A 20,663-nucleotide genomic window follows, 5' to 3' on the forward strand; every position below is an offset into this window, starting at 1 on the left:
AAATTTGTATGGTTTAGCAATAACTGCCTACTGTTTTAAATAACAATGAGTTAGGCATATGTAATAAAGTCAGAATAATGTAAGGTAAAATTTAGGAATTGAAATAAAACAAATTCTATGATTAAGAGCATGTGACATTTATTTTACGGAATTTACACAACAGAGAAACAAAATACACCAAAAATCCAAAACACTTTGACTGATTTGATCAAAAATTGTTCATGTTAAAGAAAAAAGACAATGACCTGTGCAAAATGAGTAATCAATGACATTTTCATGCCAAATTTTAAAGTACAGCACAGGCATGTCACCTTTGTCTTAGTAAATTGCCCGGGAAAGCTGGGTAACACCACTAGTGCTGAATAAAAAACAAATATTAATCGGATAATTGAACAGAAAATACTTCTTAAATTTCATTAAATAGAAATTTGGTGATAGGGTGAAAAATTCCCTATCAAGATTATGAAGCTGTGAAGTGGAAGGAAGGAAGTTATGCAAAAAAAAATGTTTCTACACATGTAACACCTGTTTCAACTTGTATATTCATTTTGATTAATGATTAATAGAATTCCCTGGTACCAATTCCATACTGTACAATACATATAAAAGAAAATGGAAATTGTTTGTTTTATTGTGTTAATATGGTATGAATGCATGAGGTTTGGAAATCTGCTATCAAATTGTCCAATTTGTAGTGAGACAGTGGGAGTGATACCAAGTTTTCTCAACTAACACAAATGGCAACAATGTTATTATGATATTGTAGTGTATACTATATGCAAAATCCATTAACCTAAGCTAACACTTCACAAGTGTATTTGAAGTTTATAGAAATGGTGTATTATTTGCTAAGTTTGGGTAAATGATCAGTCAGTTAAATGATTATGCTAACAGGAACTTTATGCAGAGGTCATTTTGATGTTTATGAACCTATAGCAGGAGTACCCAACGTTGCCCGGGAATGTATAATGAATTTCCCAAATGAAAGAAACGCAACATAGAAATAGAACAAACATTTTTCTGATTCACATTTTATTGTAATAGGTAATACAAGTGGTTATTCCAGAGCCTTTGGATATACTATATTTTTTGTTTTCTCTTGTGGTGCGAAAATGAACAAATTCTGAAGATTGCCCACTCTAGAACATGCTATGTAGAGTTGTCCATGTGAAAAGCATGGATTTTTCCAAATTGATGCCTGCAATTTGCAGTGATTGCCCTTGAGCCTCATTAATTGACACATCAAAAGCCAAATTAACAGGAAATTGTAGCCGTTTGAAATCAAAGGGTAAATCATTTGGAATCAGTGGTATTCTTCGTATGAAAACATTTTCACGTCTTGCGCAACCTGTTATGATAGTTGCATCAATAATATGTATTAATGGAAAAGTTGCCGGCATTTCAAGATGTGATTCTCTTCAGAAAATCTACTCATTAGTCGTTAAGCATAAAATTCCATTGCACTGAGTTTCTTGCCAGCAACATAGTTGCCCGTAGATGGATCTGTTTGTGGAATTCCAAAGTAATACCCATATTCGCCTTGCTAAAAGATTAGTGAATACTGAAGGGCATCATTCGACCTGTTCCTTTTCTCAATGATAATGTCCCACTTCCCAAAGTCATTTTCTACCTTTACAATGGCAACCTCATCAAGTGTTGGAGCATTGAATCATCAGTGATGCCCTCCCTCCTTGTGGCATTTTTTCAGCTCTTATGACAACTTTATAATCATCTGTCGACATACGTTGAAGTGCAGTCTTGAGGGTGACATATGCATTGTTCTCATAAAGGAATCGTTCTGAATCCATCACAATGTCCAGTCTCACGTTTGGCATTCTGCTGTGTCTATGATGCGCTGTTGTGGAAATATCTCCAATGAAGTATATCTGAAGGAACTCAATCAGTTAATGGAAGTAATGATCCTATTGTATGGTAAACTTGACCTTGCACTTTGAATGTGGGCATGAACCCATCCTCTTTTATTTGTTTAGTTGCACCAAAAGAAGTCATTTGAAAACAGGAATTGTATTTCCTGATGTTGTTCAAGAAATGCTTTGAAACTGGTGTTGATCCTGACATCAAAGAGTGTAGAGGTTCAGGTGGACGAAGTAGAGATGGTAGTTTCATCTTCCCATTTGAGCAACACAATCCCGATGACTCTCCTTTCCATTTTAGAGCTCTACAATGAACACAGATATAATCCATTTAACCAAGAACAGCGATAGGATGTTCATGATATGCAACCTGTCGGTTATATGCGAAAGCCATATTTTTTAAATTGTGCTGCATTTGCCCACGTGTTGCATCAGTAGCCCTTTGCCTGTTGGCAGAAAGCCTGGTTTCCTGTTTTTGAGATATTTCATCTGCTCATGCATCAGACATTTTTCCCAACCAAACATACCCCATGGCCTCCTCCTGGGGGATATTTTTCGTACGTGGATTACTTGTTTAGCCGGATGTAATTGTTGATGATTTGGCATGATCCTGGATCTGTCAGTTTTTTGAAACTCTTGCTGGATGTGTTGTCATAGCAGCACATTCAAATCCTCACACCTGCTCAGAGCAGGTTTGTTTTATGTAAACAAGGATTAGCTCACACACTTAATCAGAGTCCGTGCATGGAATTCATTCATTCATGGCTTCGCCGTTCATGAATAAGCAACCATTTGATATCAGTGCGCAAATCATAAGAAGAGAATTTCATATAGAGAGGGTTTGTGCAATCGGCAAGATCCTTTATTGCTCCCGGAGGAAATTCTTTTCGAAAGATATTGTTTTAGCCGAGGGGGAATATTGTACCTCAAAGATTTATTAATACCTTATATTCGAAGTCAAACTAGGTGAAGTCGGGCTCTCACAGCCACACAGACAGTATGCATTGCTGGGAGGTTTTTTACAAGTAGCACTTTTTTATATATAGGCGACACGGGAAATCTATCTAAAAGTGCAGTTTGCCAGGCAATTCGTAAAGTCTGTTTGGCTTTGAAATATTTCCTTCGGGTTTTCATAGCGTTTCCTGGACACCTGTGTGTGCAGACAATAAAAGAGGCGTTTCATGCCATTGCGGGTACACAGGCAAAAATACCCATAGTTCCATAAAGTATCTCACAATCAGCCTAATATTCTCATTACCCAGGATTTCCAAATGTGATTGGGGCACATGGGACTGATCAGAGTGGTGTTTGATCAAACTTTATTTGGAAAATGCACCTCTCCTCCTGATGAATAATCAGACACAGTGTCTTCATCAAATATTTGATCTTCGTCAATATTTTGTTGGTCAGACACAAGTTCTAGGGATATGAAATTCCCTGCTACTCACCCAACAAAAAAAGTGCTATATGGAACATACCTATGGCACACATTGAAGACAAATATATGCAGTGACTATCCTTTACCTGAAATGAAGTAACCACTGCATCCTGCCACTTGTTCTTTTTGATGAAGACACTGTGTCTGATTATTCATTAGAAGGAGAGGTACATTTTCCAAATAAAGTTTGATCAGACTCCACTCTGATCAGTCCCATGTGCCCGAATCACATTTGGAAATCCTAGGTAATGAGAATGTTAGGCTGATTGTGAGATTCTTTATGGAACTGTGGGTGTTTTTGCCTGTGTACCTGCAATGGCATGAAACGCCTGTTTTATTGTCTGCACACGCAGGTGTCCAGGAAACACTATGAAAACCCAAAGGAAATATTTCAGAGCTAAACAGACTTTACAAATTGCCTGGCAAATTTCACTTTTAGATACATTTTCCGCATCGCCTACAGTATATAAAAAAAGTGCCGCTTGCAAAAAAACCCCAAAGCAATGCATACTGTCTGTGTGGCTGTGAGAGCCCGACTTCGCCTAGTTTGATTTAGAATATAAGGTGCTAATAAATCTTTGTGGTACAATATTCCCCCTCGGTTAAAGCAGGATCTTTCGTAAAGAATTTCCTCCGGAAACAATAAAGGATCTTGCCGATTGCGCAAACCCCTCTCTATATGAAATTCTCTTCTTAGAATTTGCGCACCAATATCAATTGGTAGCTCATTCATGAATGGCAAAGCCATGACTGGATGAATTCCATGCACGGAAACTGATTAAGTGTGTCAGCTAATCCTTGTTTACATAGAACAAACCTGGGGGGTATTTTCCATACGTCGCTTAAATCATCCGAGATCAGATGCCTCATCTTGGATGAGTTAATGCCAGTGAAACTCATCTGGGATAAGTCGGTTTTTCAAACACAGCGGTGTAGTAGACTGGATCTAAAAACCCGGGATGGATGCGCACGCCCGCACTAATTGAAAAGCCCATATATATTGAGTCGAGAAAACATGATCGGCAAGTCTTTGATAGGCTGTAACAAAATGACGAAAGAACGGGCGCATTTTTTTTCTTCCAAACAAGCGGAGCAGGACTTTTTATTTGAAGGATATGAAGAATTTCAAGATTTAATATGCACAAGGGGTAACACTGCAAAAGCAGCCCAAAAAGTTGGCAAAAAGTGGCCGACAAATTAAACGCTAAGTAGTGTGCATTGTACTTACTGAATGCAGCGTTTCATTTCCTATGTGTCAGATTAATTATTATTTAATATGTTATAATTCCAGATCAAACATGAGGACAAGGAGAACATGGGAACAGGTTAAAGTGAAGTACGAGAATATACTTCAAACTTGTAAATATTGGTATACAACTATGTAAAGAATTGTTGATATAAAGAATAATATATAATATAAAAAAACATTAATTTTAAAGCTAATAAGAAGGCAGACAAGCAAAAAACAGCTGGCGGTCCACGCAGTTCAGACCTAATCTCTTCAGAAGAGTGGGCTCCCAGCAAAATGCCCATTGCCCTGTTTCTGAGGGCATTCCAGGGGGGAGCTCCTCCTCAGAACCAGTAACAGGATACAGTGGTCACTTCATTTCAGGTAAAGGATGGCCATTGCATATATTTGTCCTCAATGTGTGCCATAGGTATGTTCCATATAGCACTTTTTTTTTTTTTGTTGGGTCAGTTGCAGGGAATGTCATATCCCTAGAACTTGTGTCTGACCAACGAGATATTGATGAAGGTCAAATATTTGATGAAGACACGGTGTCTGATTATTCATCAGGAGGAGAGGTAAATTTTCAAATAATGTTTGATCAAACTCCACTCTGATCAGTCCCATGTGCCCGAATCACATTTGGAAATCCTGGGTAATGAGAATGTTAGGCTGATTGTGAGATTCTTTATGGAACTGTGGGTGTTTTTGCCTGTGTACCTGCAATGGCATGAAACACCTCTTTTATTGTCTGCACACGCAGGTGTCCAGGGAACACTACGAAAACCCGAAGGAAATATTTCAGAGCCAAACAGACTTTACGAATTGCCTGGCAAACTGCACTTTTAGATGGATTTTCCGCATCGCCTACAGTATATAAAAAAGTGCCGCTTGCAAAAAACCTCAAAGCAATGAATACTGTCTGTGTGGTTGTGAGAGCCCAACTTCTCCTAGTTTGACTTCAAATATAAGGTGCTAATAAATCTTTGAGGTCCCCCTTGGCTAAAGCGGTATCTTTCGAAAAGAATTTTCTTTGGGATCAATAAAGGATCTTGCCGATCGCTCAAAACCCTCTCTATATGAAATTCTCTTCTTATAATTTGCACACCGATATCAATTGGTTGCTCATTCATTAACGGTGAAGCCATGACTGAATGAATTCCATGCACGGAAACTGATTAAGTGTCTGAGCTAATCCTTGTTTACATAGAACAAACCTGCGCCGAGCAGGTTTGAGGATTTGGATCTGCTGCTATGACAACACATCCAGCAAGAGTTTCGAAAAACCGACAGATGCAGGATCATGCCAAATTGTCAATAATTACATCCGGCTAAACGTGTAATCCATGTACGAAAAATACCCCCCTCATCTCTGACTACCTTTCATGGTCTGTAAACAACACCTGAATCCTTAAAAAAGTTTGTCAGAGGCTCCTTTTTCGGAGGAGTCTACAGAGCTTTAGCGTGGGAACCAAAATACTGGTGAACTTCTATAGGGCACCACAGAAAGTATCCTGAATTGATGCACCACACAGTGTGGTAAGGTAGGTAACCTGTCTTGACAGGATCACAAGTTCCTTCTAAGGACTGTCCATACTGCTTCTAAAATCATTGAGGCTGACCTTTCACAGCTTCATACATGACTCGACAAGCTGTCTGAGGAGAGCTTAATTCATCATCTCGGATATTAACCAACCAGATTTTCCGTTTTCACTTAGCCTTCTTGAAAACGCTACTGGAGCCTCACCAAATGCCCCACCCACTTTAAAGAGTTTCTTCCCCAAAGCTACAAGGTCACTGAACTCTCAGTAACCTAATCTTACCCGCTTTCCACTGTACCTACCTGTTGGTTTATGTTTAGCTCTAATGTATGTTACATGTGTACTGCCATCGGCACTTTTCCCGCTCTACTCTTTAATAAGATATATATGTATGGGCAGTTCAGTTTTGCCCATTATACGTACAGTTTGGTACATTAGGTGAATCTTCTTCTATTTCTATTTACTGTATTTATTTACACATCATCTTATTGTCTGTATACTTCGTTGCCCCCGACCTACAGCTATTACACAGAATTTCACTATGTCCTCGCAGTGTATGTGACAATAATAATTTAAACTAACAACGCAAATTATTCTCTTCTTTGTAAACTATGATTAAGTGGCTAACTTCACCCTCGTGTATCCGCTACCAAGTGCGGATATTAACCTTCCCGAAATGTGCAATTGTACAGTATCGAACAGTCCGAATCCATTTCATAATTTAGCTGTGTACCGTGCCTGTGATACCCAATAAACCTGATCTGCGCTGCTACCACTTGATATGCCTGTTTAAGATGTTATGCTGTTTTTGTAGATTCATGAGAAATCGCGTTATTTCACAGTTAATTTTCACATTTAATCTGAAAACGCGATTGAAACAGGATAGATCATTGTGAATAAAAGAAAGTATTTAACTTATTTTTAACATAAACTGTGCTTTTAAACAGGCATTTAAATAGACAGACATTGGTCGGCGAGGTCCTAAAGGCCGGTTTTGCAGATCACATAGTGCTGTATGCCCTGGATGCTACATGTGAGTACGTGGGTAACACGAACAAGTTTTGAGATTAAATTATTACATTGTTTTTTCCCATAAATAAATGTTTATGCATGCGACACTATTATATGGTGAGTTTCAGTTTTTCATGGCTGACCACGTCATTCTACTTTTAGGTCGTTTAATCGTTTAATGAGGTCTCTATGTACGTACATGGGCATACACAGCTCCCTAAACTATTTATTCCAAGCGTTCTCTTTTAAGGGATCTATATTTTATTCTGGGTAAGAGTTGTTTTTTTGCAGAAGGATGATTTAACGTTTTATTTTAAAACGAGATCAAGTCTTCCAGATTTGTTCAATAAAAGTGGGAAGAATTCCATTTGTACATTTCTTTAAGAAATGTGTTTTTGATAGTTTAATGCGCGTATTTTCAGAAAGAACGCATGAACCATTTTTAGAACTGTTGTATTTATTTATTGTATGTGTTTATTGTTGCCTTGCTGCAATTATGAAACGGTTTAGGCAAAACCGCAAATCGTTTATTGGTACGGTGAAGCATGGCGAGTTAAAAAAAAACAAAAAAAACAACTTTTGTCTGCAGAGCGTGGATTTGGCTTTTTACGGACGCTATTTAAAATAAATAAATACATAAATAGGTAACGCCTCACCTGGCCCCCGAAAACACCAGAATGAGTTAAAAGAAATACATTTTTTCACTTAGCTGTCACCATCACAGGGAGGCAATATGCAGGGGCAATTATTGATGGTATAAAGGAGCATTTCTTGGCACACTTAGACGGAGTATTACGTTATTTGAACGTACTGTACGCTGTCTTAGTGTGTCAGATAGAGGATGTGTAGCATTGTTTATGATGGTACTCGCTTTTGTTTTAATTGTTTCCTTTGGTACTACTATTAAGTGAGTCCAATAACTAAGCCTGCCCAGTTAATTTGCCTTTTTATTTGGTGGTCTTGCTTAAAGTGATGTTACCAGCCCAGCACATCACAGCGAATATCTCAATGGTAATTACAGAGTTATAGAAGAAGTAGTAAAAGATTATGATGCATTTTATTAGAAATTAAATAGCGCTGCAGTGTTCTCCCAGAAATTTTTTCCAGCCAGGTGGCATGAAAAAGTAGCTGGGTGGGGCAGGATGGGGAAATTTGTTGGTGGGGAAAATTATGTGCATTATTTTTATAAGTTAATTTTACAATGCTCAATATGACTTCCTTCTTAAGGTTTGACACTTGTGCCAGAATATTTTTATTAAATGTAAGAAGTATCCAATTCAGGATCCTGCAACTCTAACAAAAATTTTAAATAACACTTGTTATTACATAAACCAAGAGGCACAAGTAGTGTTGCTGACGGAAAGAAAAGAGAAAACACTGGAAAAAAAAAAGGGGAACCTAATGAAGAAAAATGTAAAAATATTCTTCAAAGCCAACTTGCATATGCAGAAGGTGTCTTCGGTTAAATATTTATTCTTCTTTTCTTCCTAGAGGCCTAGTTGTCTGCAGCTTTCCCATAGTCAATGTCCCCAGGATCTGGGCATTCCAAGGAGATCACTCATCATACACTGTCATAGTGACTGTACGGCAAAGTCATGAGACTGCCATCTAGTGTCACTGGCCATTTTCAGCTTAATCTGGGGAATGTCCAGAATATTGTGAATTTCCTTTAAACCAGCCATCCTAACTGAAGAAGTTTGGAAGAAATAGAATGGCTGCCTTAAGATGTTATTTAGTTTTGTTAAATAAGGTACAGAAGCTGCTGCTTGGGCACTTGCCAAGGGCCAGTCGGCGATTTACACTGTGGCAGTTGACGAAGAGTCCAGGGGCCTCATGCATAACGCTGTGCGTAGAATTTGCACTATAACATGACGTAAGCACAAAAGCCAAAATGTGCTTATGCACAGAAAAATCCAGATGCAGGAATCTGTGCGTACTCCAGCTTCCGCATTCTTCCACTCCATAAATCCCAGTCAGTGTGAGAAGTAACGCTCGTGCACGCGCATGCTGTTCCGCCCCAATTCCTCCCAGAATTGCGCCTCTTTGAATATGCAAATCAATATAAATAGCCCTTAATCTCAGCGTTCTGTGAAAAGACAAAGGGAAAAGCACGGGGGAAAATATAAGAATTTCAGCAAATACCAGGTGGAGACAAAGGAAAAACATACTATTTGTTGATTTAAACAGTGGTATAATGAACAAAAGGAAGTTGATCGAGTGACATAGCGTGTCGGAGAAACTCAAAAGCTCAAGTTCACAAAGTCACACAGTGCCAAATTAAAAAAGAAGTCACATATCAATGTCGCCATGAAAAGGCGAGTTGTAGCTCACCGTCTGAGCTTATTAGGGTACAGACAAAAAGAAATTGGCACACAGTGGGGGGGAAAAAAGCACAAAATGTCAACTGTAATCTCGAAATTTCCACTTTAATCACGTAGTCTATTTTGTCATTAAAGTAGAACATCATAAACTTCATCTTAAATTCATTTAATTTACTAGTTTCTCAAATCCCATTGTAACTAAAGTAGCATGTTAAATGCTTTGTTTTGTGTTTGATCTTCTATGTGCTCTATGTGTGTTAATCACTACATGCTTCCGTTCTTTCTCTTTCTCCGACAGGATACAGAATCCATTACATTCGTGATATTACAGCTCTCTGAATAATTAAAATACTGAGATGTATACGTGATATCATTTTCATGATGATTGGAATGAAAGCATGTTGTTAAATATGGGAACATGATGGCACAGTGATTGTTCATATCTCACAATTCCTGTCCTTACTTTTATTTCTTCAAATACCCAATCGCCACACAGTCAGCTGTGTAATAGACGTTAAGCCATCTGTAAGCTTACAATGACAATTCTTCAAAACTTTTAAGGAACATTGAAATATCTTCATAGTATGTGTTTAATTATCTGTCCATCTATCCTTCCAGTGTCGAGCCAGCCTCAGCAAATATACAGCGCACAAGGCAGGAACAATACGTGAACTTGCTAGCGCTGCAGCACCATGTCCTCACGTTTAATTATTAACAATACAGATTATTTAAATGAAGTTAAAGTTTTATCTGTATAATATAATCAACATATTTTGCTGCATTTCATCTTAAAAATGATATCATCATCATATCTAAATACGCGCTTTATAAAGTTGCGCAGGTTGTGCAATATTATAACTGTAGTGCAAGTTGACAGTGGGGTAATTGTACTTATAAGTACAGACAGTTCTACAAGGAGCAATTGATTGAGTGCGTTCTTGGGATGAAACTGTTTCTGAACCGCGAAGTCCCTACAGGAAAAGGCTTTGAAACGTTTTGCCGTGGCTTTGGCAGTGTGTGCTTGATGTTGTATACCGATAATTCTCTTTCCGATCAGCTTCTGCTGTGATTCCCCACTCAGATACAGTGATATAAATACTCCGAGTGGTGCAGTGAGAGAGTATGGAAAAAGATGATCCCCTGTGGCAACCCTTAAAGGGAGCAGCTGAAAGAAGAAGATGATGATGGTGCAGTGAGACTAACAACGCTAAAGCAGTTATGGTATTTGGAATACTATGGCTATTTCCTGGGCCATTATATTGTTACAGGTAATCTACAATCAGATGCATTACACTAATAAACAATATACGGTTAGTTTCAGTGTATTTATAAAGCCGCATCAGAAATGTGGTTCTAAGAAATAAAGGGTAACCACACAGGAACAGTAGCACTGCTTTGATGCTGGGTGCTGCCAGTCTGCAAAACCGAGCGGAGAACTTGCGCACGACAGAGTTATGAGGTACCATGGAAAAGTGTGTGGCTTTACGCCAAGTGTAGGTTTTATACATCGCGATTTGAACATGGAAACGTTCTTGCGCAACATTTCTGTGTGTACGCACTGTTTATGCATGAGTCCTCAGATGTTTTATCTTTAAGCAGTTTTGCCACACCTTTCTGTTTCCCAATCATAACAGCAGCTCCATTTGACCCTAGTCCAACCAGATTAGCAGTTTTCAAGACTAGAGTGTCCATAGTCTCAGTGTGTTGGTTACAGTCTCCGCTTTGCCATCAATCATATTATGGGTTGATACAAAACTAATTCTGACCTCTTTAGTGACCTGGCAAACATATTTATTGTAAATAATTAATTGTTTTACATCTGAGATGTCTGTGGTGTCATCACACAGAATACTGAAAAAATGTTCTGTGTATATTTTTCAGTATGTTAGATTTTATTTCTGATGCTAAGACATCCAGCAGCTCTTGCATTATTCTTTCAGAGTTGTAATGTGCATTTTTACCAAAATTGAGATTCTGTAAAAAGGAACAACCCTTTTCTTTACAGTGTTCCAACAGCTTTTCAAACAACGTTGTATATGGCAACTTATTTTTTGCCAACCAATGCATGGATCTTAAAGCTCCCACAAAGGCATCTCTCTGTAAGTTATTTAACACAGATGCACATCTTTGAATTTGACTCATTCCAGTTTGCTCTAGTACACGCTTTTCTAAAAAGTTAAGCAGAAGACTCGATGTGCGTTTTACTTTTTTCATGGTCCAGCAAGCTTTCTTTTCTAATTCTTGTGCATGGCACATTTACCCAAAGTAACCCCTCCTTTGGGGGTGTCTGTTTGAGTATTTCATGCACAATGAGCACCACATACCATTTTCTTTGACCATTGGTCAATTAAAATCTTTAAACCATTGTTTATGCCTGTTAAGCGGTGCTTGGATTTATCAATTGGCAGAGTGTGTGCTAAAGAGATTTCCCCTGAATGACAGCCTCTGCAATGTCTTTGTCTGAAATTGCCACATCAGGAGTTGATGCCGCACCTTCATTAGTTTGTGGCGTCTCTTTTCTGAAATACCTGAGCAGTTTTGTTTTCTGAACACTTTTTTTGCTCATGTTGGTACAACGTTGGAAAAAAATTTAAAGTACCTATGAATAAGACTTTTGAGTGGGAAAGTGAGAGCCTGTTGGATATTCAATTCAAACATGCACTACGGCAGGTACACATTCTCGACATTTCCACTTTATTCTTGACATTTCTACTTTATTCTTGCCATTTATCTCGAGATTAAAGTTAACATGTTGACTTTATTCTCGTAGTTTGTCATTAAAGTAGAACATTGTAAACTAGACTTCATCTTAAAATGAATATTTCATTTACTAGATTTTCTCAAACCCCGTCTTAAGTTATGTAGTACATTAAATGCTTTGTGTTAAGTGTTCCCCGACCCATGTTAATCACTACGTGCTTCTTAAACTGACTTTCTCTTGCACTAAGAAGAGGCGCAGGCAGGGATCACCACACAGAATACATTGATTTCATGATATTCCTGCTCTCTGAAAATTTAGAATGCTAAGATAAATACTTAATATCATTTTCATGATGAAATGCATTAAGACATGTACTAATCATGTGGGGGTACGGTGGCATGGAGGTTGCACTGCTGCTTCGCAGCAAAGGGGGTCCTGGGTGTTCCCAGCCTTGAGTTTGCATGTTTTTCTGGTGGGTTTACTCTGCGTGCTTCAGTTTCCTTTCAAAGTCATGTAGGATGTGGGGTTTTGTGATGCTAAATTGACCCTGCTAGTGTATATGTATTGCTCGTATTCACCCTGTGATGAGCTAGCACCCCGTTCAGGATTTGTTCTTGCCTCGCTCATGATGATGCTTGATGGTATAGGCGCAACCCTGAATGGATGGCATAATTAAAATGTATAACGAAAAATATTTAAGTTTATAACTAGTTTTAATTTCACAAAGATGTTTATTGTGTGGTGATTGGTTATGTGGAGAAAGAAAAAGGAAGGATAGGAACTGGGGTTTTGGTACATCAGATAGAGACAGCACGCATGCGATAAAGAAAGCCCGCTCAGAAGAACATCCATTGAATTCTGTGTTTGTGTCTCCGACCACCAGATCACGAACCCAACATTTACACAATATTTAAGTTAAATTTGTGCGATACTCATTCATACACCAGTTTTTTGGAGCCTCGTCACACCTGCCATGAAGGTCTCTACACTGAACATACACCTGGGTACCCCATACTGCGAGGGAGCATCCCTACTGCTACACCGCTGTGCATGTTTAATACATGCTTTAATGCATTTCATCATGAAAATGATATCAAGAATTCATCTTAGCATTGTAAATGTTAAGAGAGCAGGAATATCATGAAGTGAATGTATTCTGTGTGGCGATCGCTGCCTGCGCCTCCTCAGTGCAAGAGGAAGTCAGTTTAGGAAGCGCGTAGTGATTAACAACTCGGTCGGGCAACACTTAACACAAAGCATTTAATGTACTACATTAACTTATGACGAGGTTTCAGAAAATCTAGTAAATTAAATATTCATTTTAAGATGAAGTTTAGTTTACAACATTCTACTTTAATGACAAAATAAACTATGCGAATAAAGTGGAAATGTCGACTTTAATCTCGACATAAACAGTGAGAATAAAGTGGAAATGTTGAAAATAAAGCCAACATGTCAACTTTATTCTCGTCATAAATGTTGAGATTAAAGTCAACATGTCGACTTTATTCTCGGCATGTAGTTTTTTTTTTTCTTCACTTTGTATTTTTTTTTCTTCACCGTGGCCCTAATACGCTTCCGTACAAAACCCTCAGCAATTCAGTGACAAAACTTTTGCTCTGCACTTTTTACAGTATGGACGCAGGTCCAAATATGAGCAAATATAAGAATGGCAGATGGGGTCACTTTAAACAGGAACCACAGTGAGTGCTACAAGGATTTTTGCACACAGAACACACCTAATGCTTAAACAACTGTATGTGTATATATTGGTTTGCTATGTACTGAGCAAGAAGAGAGCTGCTGTACGCTTAGCAGCACTATACAGACTGCACTGATGTTGAGAACAGAGACATCACTTCCTGACGCCGTTTTTTTTGATATCTGACAGGCTGGTTCCACTAGACTTTTTTTTATTTTTTTATTTTATCAGTCCTGCTCTTGCCTGCCCACCTCCACATCCTCTTTGCTTGTGAACTACTGCTCCGGTGCCGCTATTAGCATGGACAGCCCCCTCTTGCCCACCCACCTCTCCATACTCCTTGCTACTGTATTAAGCAGCTCCGCCCCACTATTATCATGTTCACCCCCCTCTCGAAAGCCCACTGCCATACTCTTTACTTGTGAACTCCGCTCCACCTCGTCCCCGCTATTAGCTTTAACTTCAAGTGATTAGCAACATCCTGTCCTGCGCCTCTCCCCTCGCAACTTGCGATCCTGCTTCTAAAATATTTTCCCTCCCTCCCACCTGCTTGTCACTTGCCATCTCTGTAGATCATTAGATATGCCTATCATCTAACAATGTCATGCAAGATGACAGCCAGGCTGAGCGCCCGGGTAAAAGATGCTAGAGAGAACACTGGCACTGTATGTTTCTATTGTTGCAGACTATAGAACATTGGCTGAAGATGTAGTTAACTGTAAGATTTGGTGCGAAAATGATGACCATTACCTCATTTCAAAATCTGTCTTACCCCACAGCTAATGCTTCGGGCGTTGGCTGTGGTGAATCTGCAATGGTACGTTTGTAAGATGGATGCAGAAATGACACTTGTTAGTGTTGCCTGCAAATGGACAGCATTTTACTTTCCAAGTCAGCGTTATACAGTAGACATGTCAGTTCGTTGAATTTACTGTAACTTATACTGGAGGAAATTCAACAGCACGGTAAATTGGGTAGTACTATGGTTTCAGTGGAAACATCCAGGGACATAATTTAATATTTTGCTAGTTTCAGGGAAGGTAGGATGTGCATATTTTATTTTAACCAGTCTCTCAAAATCCGATTCAACCTGTTGATGTAAGAAATAACCAGATTTACAGTTACAAGATGACGTTCTTTTTCTAATTTAAGTATGCAAGTCTGGTATTTTATTCATGAATGATTTTCATTTCAAGTATTTCTTATTTAATAATGAGAAAATGGCTTAATTATAGCTTTTTTATAAGTAATTGTTTTTGGAGCATGGGTGGAAGAAGAGCCGCTGTAATGAAAACTACTAGTGATTTTAGAGCTTTCAGGACTTGCGTGAGGGAGTCAGTTTCTTTCCATTAAAATATTAGAATAGGAGACTGATCCTTATCAAAGCAATTATTTAAGTTTTAATATTATTGCTGAATGGTTTAAGTGTATGTGAATAATTTTGTTACTAAGGTTGTTTTTAGCAAATTAATTGCTCCTTCCAATTTCCCAATTTTAATTAAATGGGATACAGTAGACCCCTACAGATATCTAGGGGCATAATTTAAAAGTGGACAAACAAAAATGACACATTTATATCCATTATTGAAACTGTTATTGTTACATGTGTTTTTATGTGTTGATTTGGAAACCTCAGCATAAAGAATATAAAACCGCTTAACACTGTAAAAAACTAGCAGTAAAATTACTGGTTTGCAGCAGACCTCTGTAACTGAACTGTAATACAAAGAGTTAGAAAGAAAGCCCACCCAACTCTTGTCAGACAGTAGCCATCCCTTTTTCTCTAAACTTCAGCTGTTATCCTTAGGTTGCAGATTTAGGTTTCTGACTGTAAACAGCAACATATGTAAGAACTCTTTTTATTCCCAGAGCTATAAGCATTTTTTAAAGTATTTTTTTATTGAATTTATTAAAAGCAAGTGACGTTCCATACATACAAGTCAAACATAACAAAACTAAGTTTTGAAAAAGAGAGGGAGGCCAACAGCCAGAGTAAAACATTTTAAGAGTGGAAAAGATGGAAGCGAATCATTTCCCCCAATATAAATACCTATTGTAAAATGTTATTGATTAGATCCTGCCAGGTTTTAAAATAGTTTTGAACAGATCCACTAAGTGAGAATTAGATTTTTTTTTCCAATTTCAAATAGTATGTAACATTAATTACCCACTGACTTAAAATAGGTTGGCTAGGATTCTTTCATTTGAGCAAAGTTAGTCTACATGCTAATAAAGGCAGTAACAGTTTGTTTATCCATCCTCCACTTTAAGCCCATCTAGGAGAACACCAAACACAGCTAATAATGGATTAAGGGTGATTGTGTCACCAAGGCTGTCTGAATGGCCTTTAAAGATTTTGATCCAGAATGATGTTAATTTGGTGCACACCAAAAACATATGGCCCAATGAGGCTGGAGCTTGATTGTAATGTTTGCAGGTTTGATCTTGCTGTGGAAGCATTTTGGACAATATTAATTGAGACAGATGAGAAAGATTTTAATTTGAATAATTGTATGTTTTGCACATACGGAGATAGTGTGAATTTTGTGTATGGCTTCCTTCCTCTCCTTTTCTGAAATGTTGAGTATGAGATCCTTTTCCCACAGTATTCTTGGATCTTTGAAAGGAAGGGACTTTAAAATGATTGTATATATTATAGAAATATCTGAGTTCTCAAGACTGATCCATATTTCTTCATGAATAGAAGTAGGTGGACGGTGAGGAAAATTGGGCAGATTTTGTTTAGCAAAGTTTCTAATTTGCAAATAGTGGAAAAATTATGTTGATGGGAAGCTAAATCTGGAGTGTAATTGTTTGTAGGATGCAAAGACATCTTTGCACAAATTACTTAAGTAATTTAATCCCGTACGTTTTCCAAAAATATGCACTAACAACATTCATCATCACATCTTCAATTTCCAGCTTCATAATCATTACTGTCTGACACTCTTTTTACCTCCAAAATACTCTTTACATAGGGTAGGGGTTATTCTAAAGGAACACTATTTCTCCTCCCATCCACACCATGATATAACAATTTGAATCCACCTCCGATCCACCTGGCCTTACTCCCCTTTCATTTAGTCTCTTGCACGTGCAATATATCAGCCTTCCTTCTCTCTATCATATCGGCTGACTCTCCCCTTACCAGTCATACTGCCAACATTCAAAGTTCCTACCCTCAGTTCCAATCTCCTTACCTTCCTCCTCTCCTCTTTCCTCTGAGCACATCTTACTCCCCACACCCCCCGGAACCCCCCCTTCTTTTCCTGCTAAATCTTCTTCTACGGCCAACAGTAGCCCAAATTCCACCAGCACCTGGGCCTCGACCGATCCATTATGGAAATTGGTATTATTGTCCGCATATTGATGTGGCAAAATTTTACACTGGATACCATTCCTGACGTAAGCCTCCCCATTTATCCGGGCTTGGAACTGGCACTAAAAAACACACTGGTTTGTGCATCCCCTGTGGCTGGGTTAGTATTATTAGTATTATTTGTGACATATTTTCAGCTTTGGTTGCTTTTTTCTCTTACTTTAATTATTGTCACTATGAAGCACATTTTTACTGGTCTGTATATTGTTTTTTGTTTTAAAACAAGGTATCTTTAAGCAATCCAATCTACTGTATAATTATTGCTGATATATGCAAGACTTGCAGTGCTTCTACTTTTGCATGTAACTGTGCCGCACACAACTCTAAGTCACTACCCCCACCCCAATATTTCATATTTTGAGTATTTTTTTATAGAATTAATTTATAAATATTAACCACTAGAGAGCAAAGTGTATCGAGGAGTAGTGGGCAAGAGTTCATCAATGAGGTGTAATCTGTTTGCAGAAAAATAAAGTGAAAATTATTTTCACAGCTTTTTGTGCCTAATAGGCCACATTTTACTTTAATTTGATATGACTTTTTGTATTATTTTACCATGTCTTCTGCCTGACAGTAAAGGAATAGAGCATAATTTAAGATTTGATTATTCTGATGTATCTGTTACTTAAGTAATCCTATTTTAAAATAAAAAATAGAGCTGTTAAAAGTAAAATTGGACTTTAATGTCTATGATCGCTGAAAGCTATTTGATGGAGTTGAGCATGTGTGCTTGTAGCAGCCGTTCATAGCAGTTGTGTCAAGCAGAAGTTATTTGAGCAATGTGAAGAGATAAAATCGTACAGAGAAGCACAAGCTGGTGATCAGTTGTCCGTGGCACTTCTTGTTAGTGAATCCAGTCTTGTAAACCAGAGTTAGTGATTAATCAAAAAGGTAATTTATTTTTTTATTTTGTTTTATTTTGCTTATTGTAGTTTATTGACATTTATCAGATATGTCTTGCTTCATGTTTAGTATAATAGAATAACATGAAAAAGTGTTTTTACTTATAAAAGAAACCCATTTTATACTGTACTGATATAATATAGCTATTTTAAAGTGAATGTATCTGAAACTTTTGTAGTACTTATACTGAGTGTATTTATTGAGGTTGTCTGTTTAAATAACTGTTTTAACTCTATGGCTGCCAAGTTGTCTGTGCACGTTTATTTATAGATCCTCTCTTATGTGGCTCAGGGCTGGAGTTTTCATGCAGCTGTGCTTATCTTCAGGTTGCTGCTATCATTTGTTAAAGCATGTGTGTTTTTGCAGATTTAATTTAAAAATAGGCATTTAAATTACATTCAAACAGATATGTAAATTACTTTTTGTTTTAATTTAATTGTTTTATTGGTATACAGAATGTGTGTCAAATAGATTTTCTATCTCATTACAGCAATACTATTTGTTTGACATTTTTTTTTTACACAGTTTGCAGTGTGTTAAATTGATAAATAGTGCAGTGATTGTAGTTTGTGAACAAGAAAGATATGTTATAATAATGTACCCATTTTTAGAGATGTTATAACTATGAACTAGCATAATTGCATCCAGTTTGACTTTGGAAAACATTCATTTTAATGTTTGTTAATCTTGTAGATTACAACTTCCAGGTTGGCTATGTGTGTATGTTCATGCAGGGGTTGACAAATTGTAAATGGATATGTTAGTCTGTAGGGATACTACTAGCTTGGCAAACCTCGTAGTCCAGGTACGTTTTCTGGTAGCCGATTTTGATAGAAGAGGTGTAGGATTACCTGCAACTTTCTGCAGCAATGTTTATTTATAAAGATTTGTTGTACATGAGTGCATAGTACTCCTCGACCACAAAATAAACACAGTCGGCATGTTAGAAAAGGATTAATATCCAAGTCTTTAGAGTCGTGGTGCTTCCTGTGTCGCTCTTTGGTTGTGAGATATGGACGCTGTCCAGTGACATGAGACAAAGACTGGACTCCTTCTGTACTGTTGACCGATTCAGAGAATTCTTGGCTACCGCTGGTTTGACTTTGTGTCGAATGAGCTTTTGCTCACCAAGTCCCAAATGAGTTACATTACCTGTATTGTGAGGGAGGACCAGTTACGGCACTACAGCTATGTGGTGCGATTCCCAGAGGGTGATCCGGCTCGCATTAACCTCATTGATTAGGACCTAAGTAGCTGGACCAGGCCAAGGGGACGCCCATGTAACTACTAACTGCAGCAGATAGTGCCATTTCTAGAGGATGGGACTGGACTGCTTGTCTCCCCGGGGGTTTGCCAGCCAGGATGCCAAACTGTTTCGTCATGTGGTGAGTGCGGCAACGTGCTGTACCAGTGCGTGCTCCCCAACCTGACCTGACCTAACAATTAGCGTCTCTGTTAAAATCATTATCAGTTTGACTTTCATGTTCATTCCGAAGTGTGGTTTGCAGTGTCATTCACCATTATTTGACCACAGCCAGTTATCTATATTTAACTCTGCATTAAAATTTGTCACACTTGGACTAGTGCTGGATGATATTGACTAAATTCAGTATTACAGTATTTATCAAATATATTAAGATATTTATCAATACTGTGTCTCCAAAACACCAGTACTCTGTCATTTGTTTTTATTAATGTATTATAAACTATTATTTTAAAAAATCTAATATTTATAGACATTGTATTAAAAGCATTTACAAAAATAACAGTATATCCAATTGATTACATACATTCATGTGATTCATTTGTTTTAATCATTTCCAAGCTTTTATCTATATATACTATATATATATATATATATATATATATATATATATATATATATATATATATATATATATATATATATATATAGGTGGCAGTCATAAAATTAGAATTTCATGACAAAGTTGATTTATTTCAGTAATTCCATTGAAAAAGTGAAACTTGTATATTAGGTTCATTCATTACACACAGACTGATGTATTTCAAATGTTTATTTCTTTTAATTTTGATGATTATAACTGACAACTAATGAAAGTCCCAAACGTATTCTAAATCGTGCTTTCGTCTGCTTAACATGAGCCCTAAAAATACAGTTAATCCTCAACTTTTGCCGGGCTAGTGTTTCTATAAAATGGAGTGAATGTTAATTCATTGAACATATGGGGATAGGTTTCCCTGACAAATGAAAACTGCAATTATTGGCTGGAGATTGCTCAAAATACACTTTTCTGCATGAAATTAGCTGTAACAAAACATTATTTCTGATAATATGCCCTTTTCATAACACTATGAAAAAACCCATGAAATGCAGTGCACAAAATGAAATTTGTAACATACTAACCTTTTTTCTCTCTAATAATTCCCTATTGTTCTGTCAGCTTTTCTGCTACCATCTGAATAATAATTCATAATTCATACTTTTTGTCGCTGCTTTTGGAAATTTTTGAGACTGGGGAGGTTTCAACATCACCTACAACACTCTGCCCTTCAGTGCTGGCAAATGGTGTTGGAGATGATGAA

The 20,663-nt window shown here is 37.5% G+C and overlaps 1 protein-coding gene across 2 annotated transcripts in view; it reads left to right on the plus strand.

Annotated features, from left to right (window-relative positions):
- Positions 1-7,090: 7,090 nt before the first annotated feature.
- Positions 7,091-20,663, plus strand: part of aimp1a (aminoacyl tRNA synthetase complex interacting multifunctional protein 1a) — a 105,253-nt gene continuing 91,680 nt past the window's right edge. Inside the window, exon 1 of one of the 2 annotated variants that reach the window (XM_039759211.1) lies at positions 7,091-7,114. In XM_039759211.1, the coding sequence (XP_039615145.1) occupies positions 7,113-7,114 (2 nt within the window). In that variant the 5' untranslated portion in view covers positions 7,091-7,112. Of the gene's footprint in view, positions 7,115-17,985; positions 18,087-20,663 lie in introns of those variants that run through there. The other variant, XM_039759212.1, reaches the window with a different exon arrangement.

This window comes from Polypterus senegalus, chromosome 7 (genome assembly GCF_016835505.1).
Source record: "Polypterus senegalus isolate Bchr_013 chromosome 7, ASM1683550v1, whole genome shotgun sequence".
Taxonomy (NCBI): domain Eukaryota; kingdom Metazoa; phylum Chordata; class Cladistia; order Polypteriformes; family Polypteridae; genus Polypterus; species Polypterus senegalus.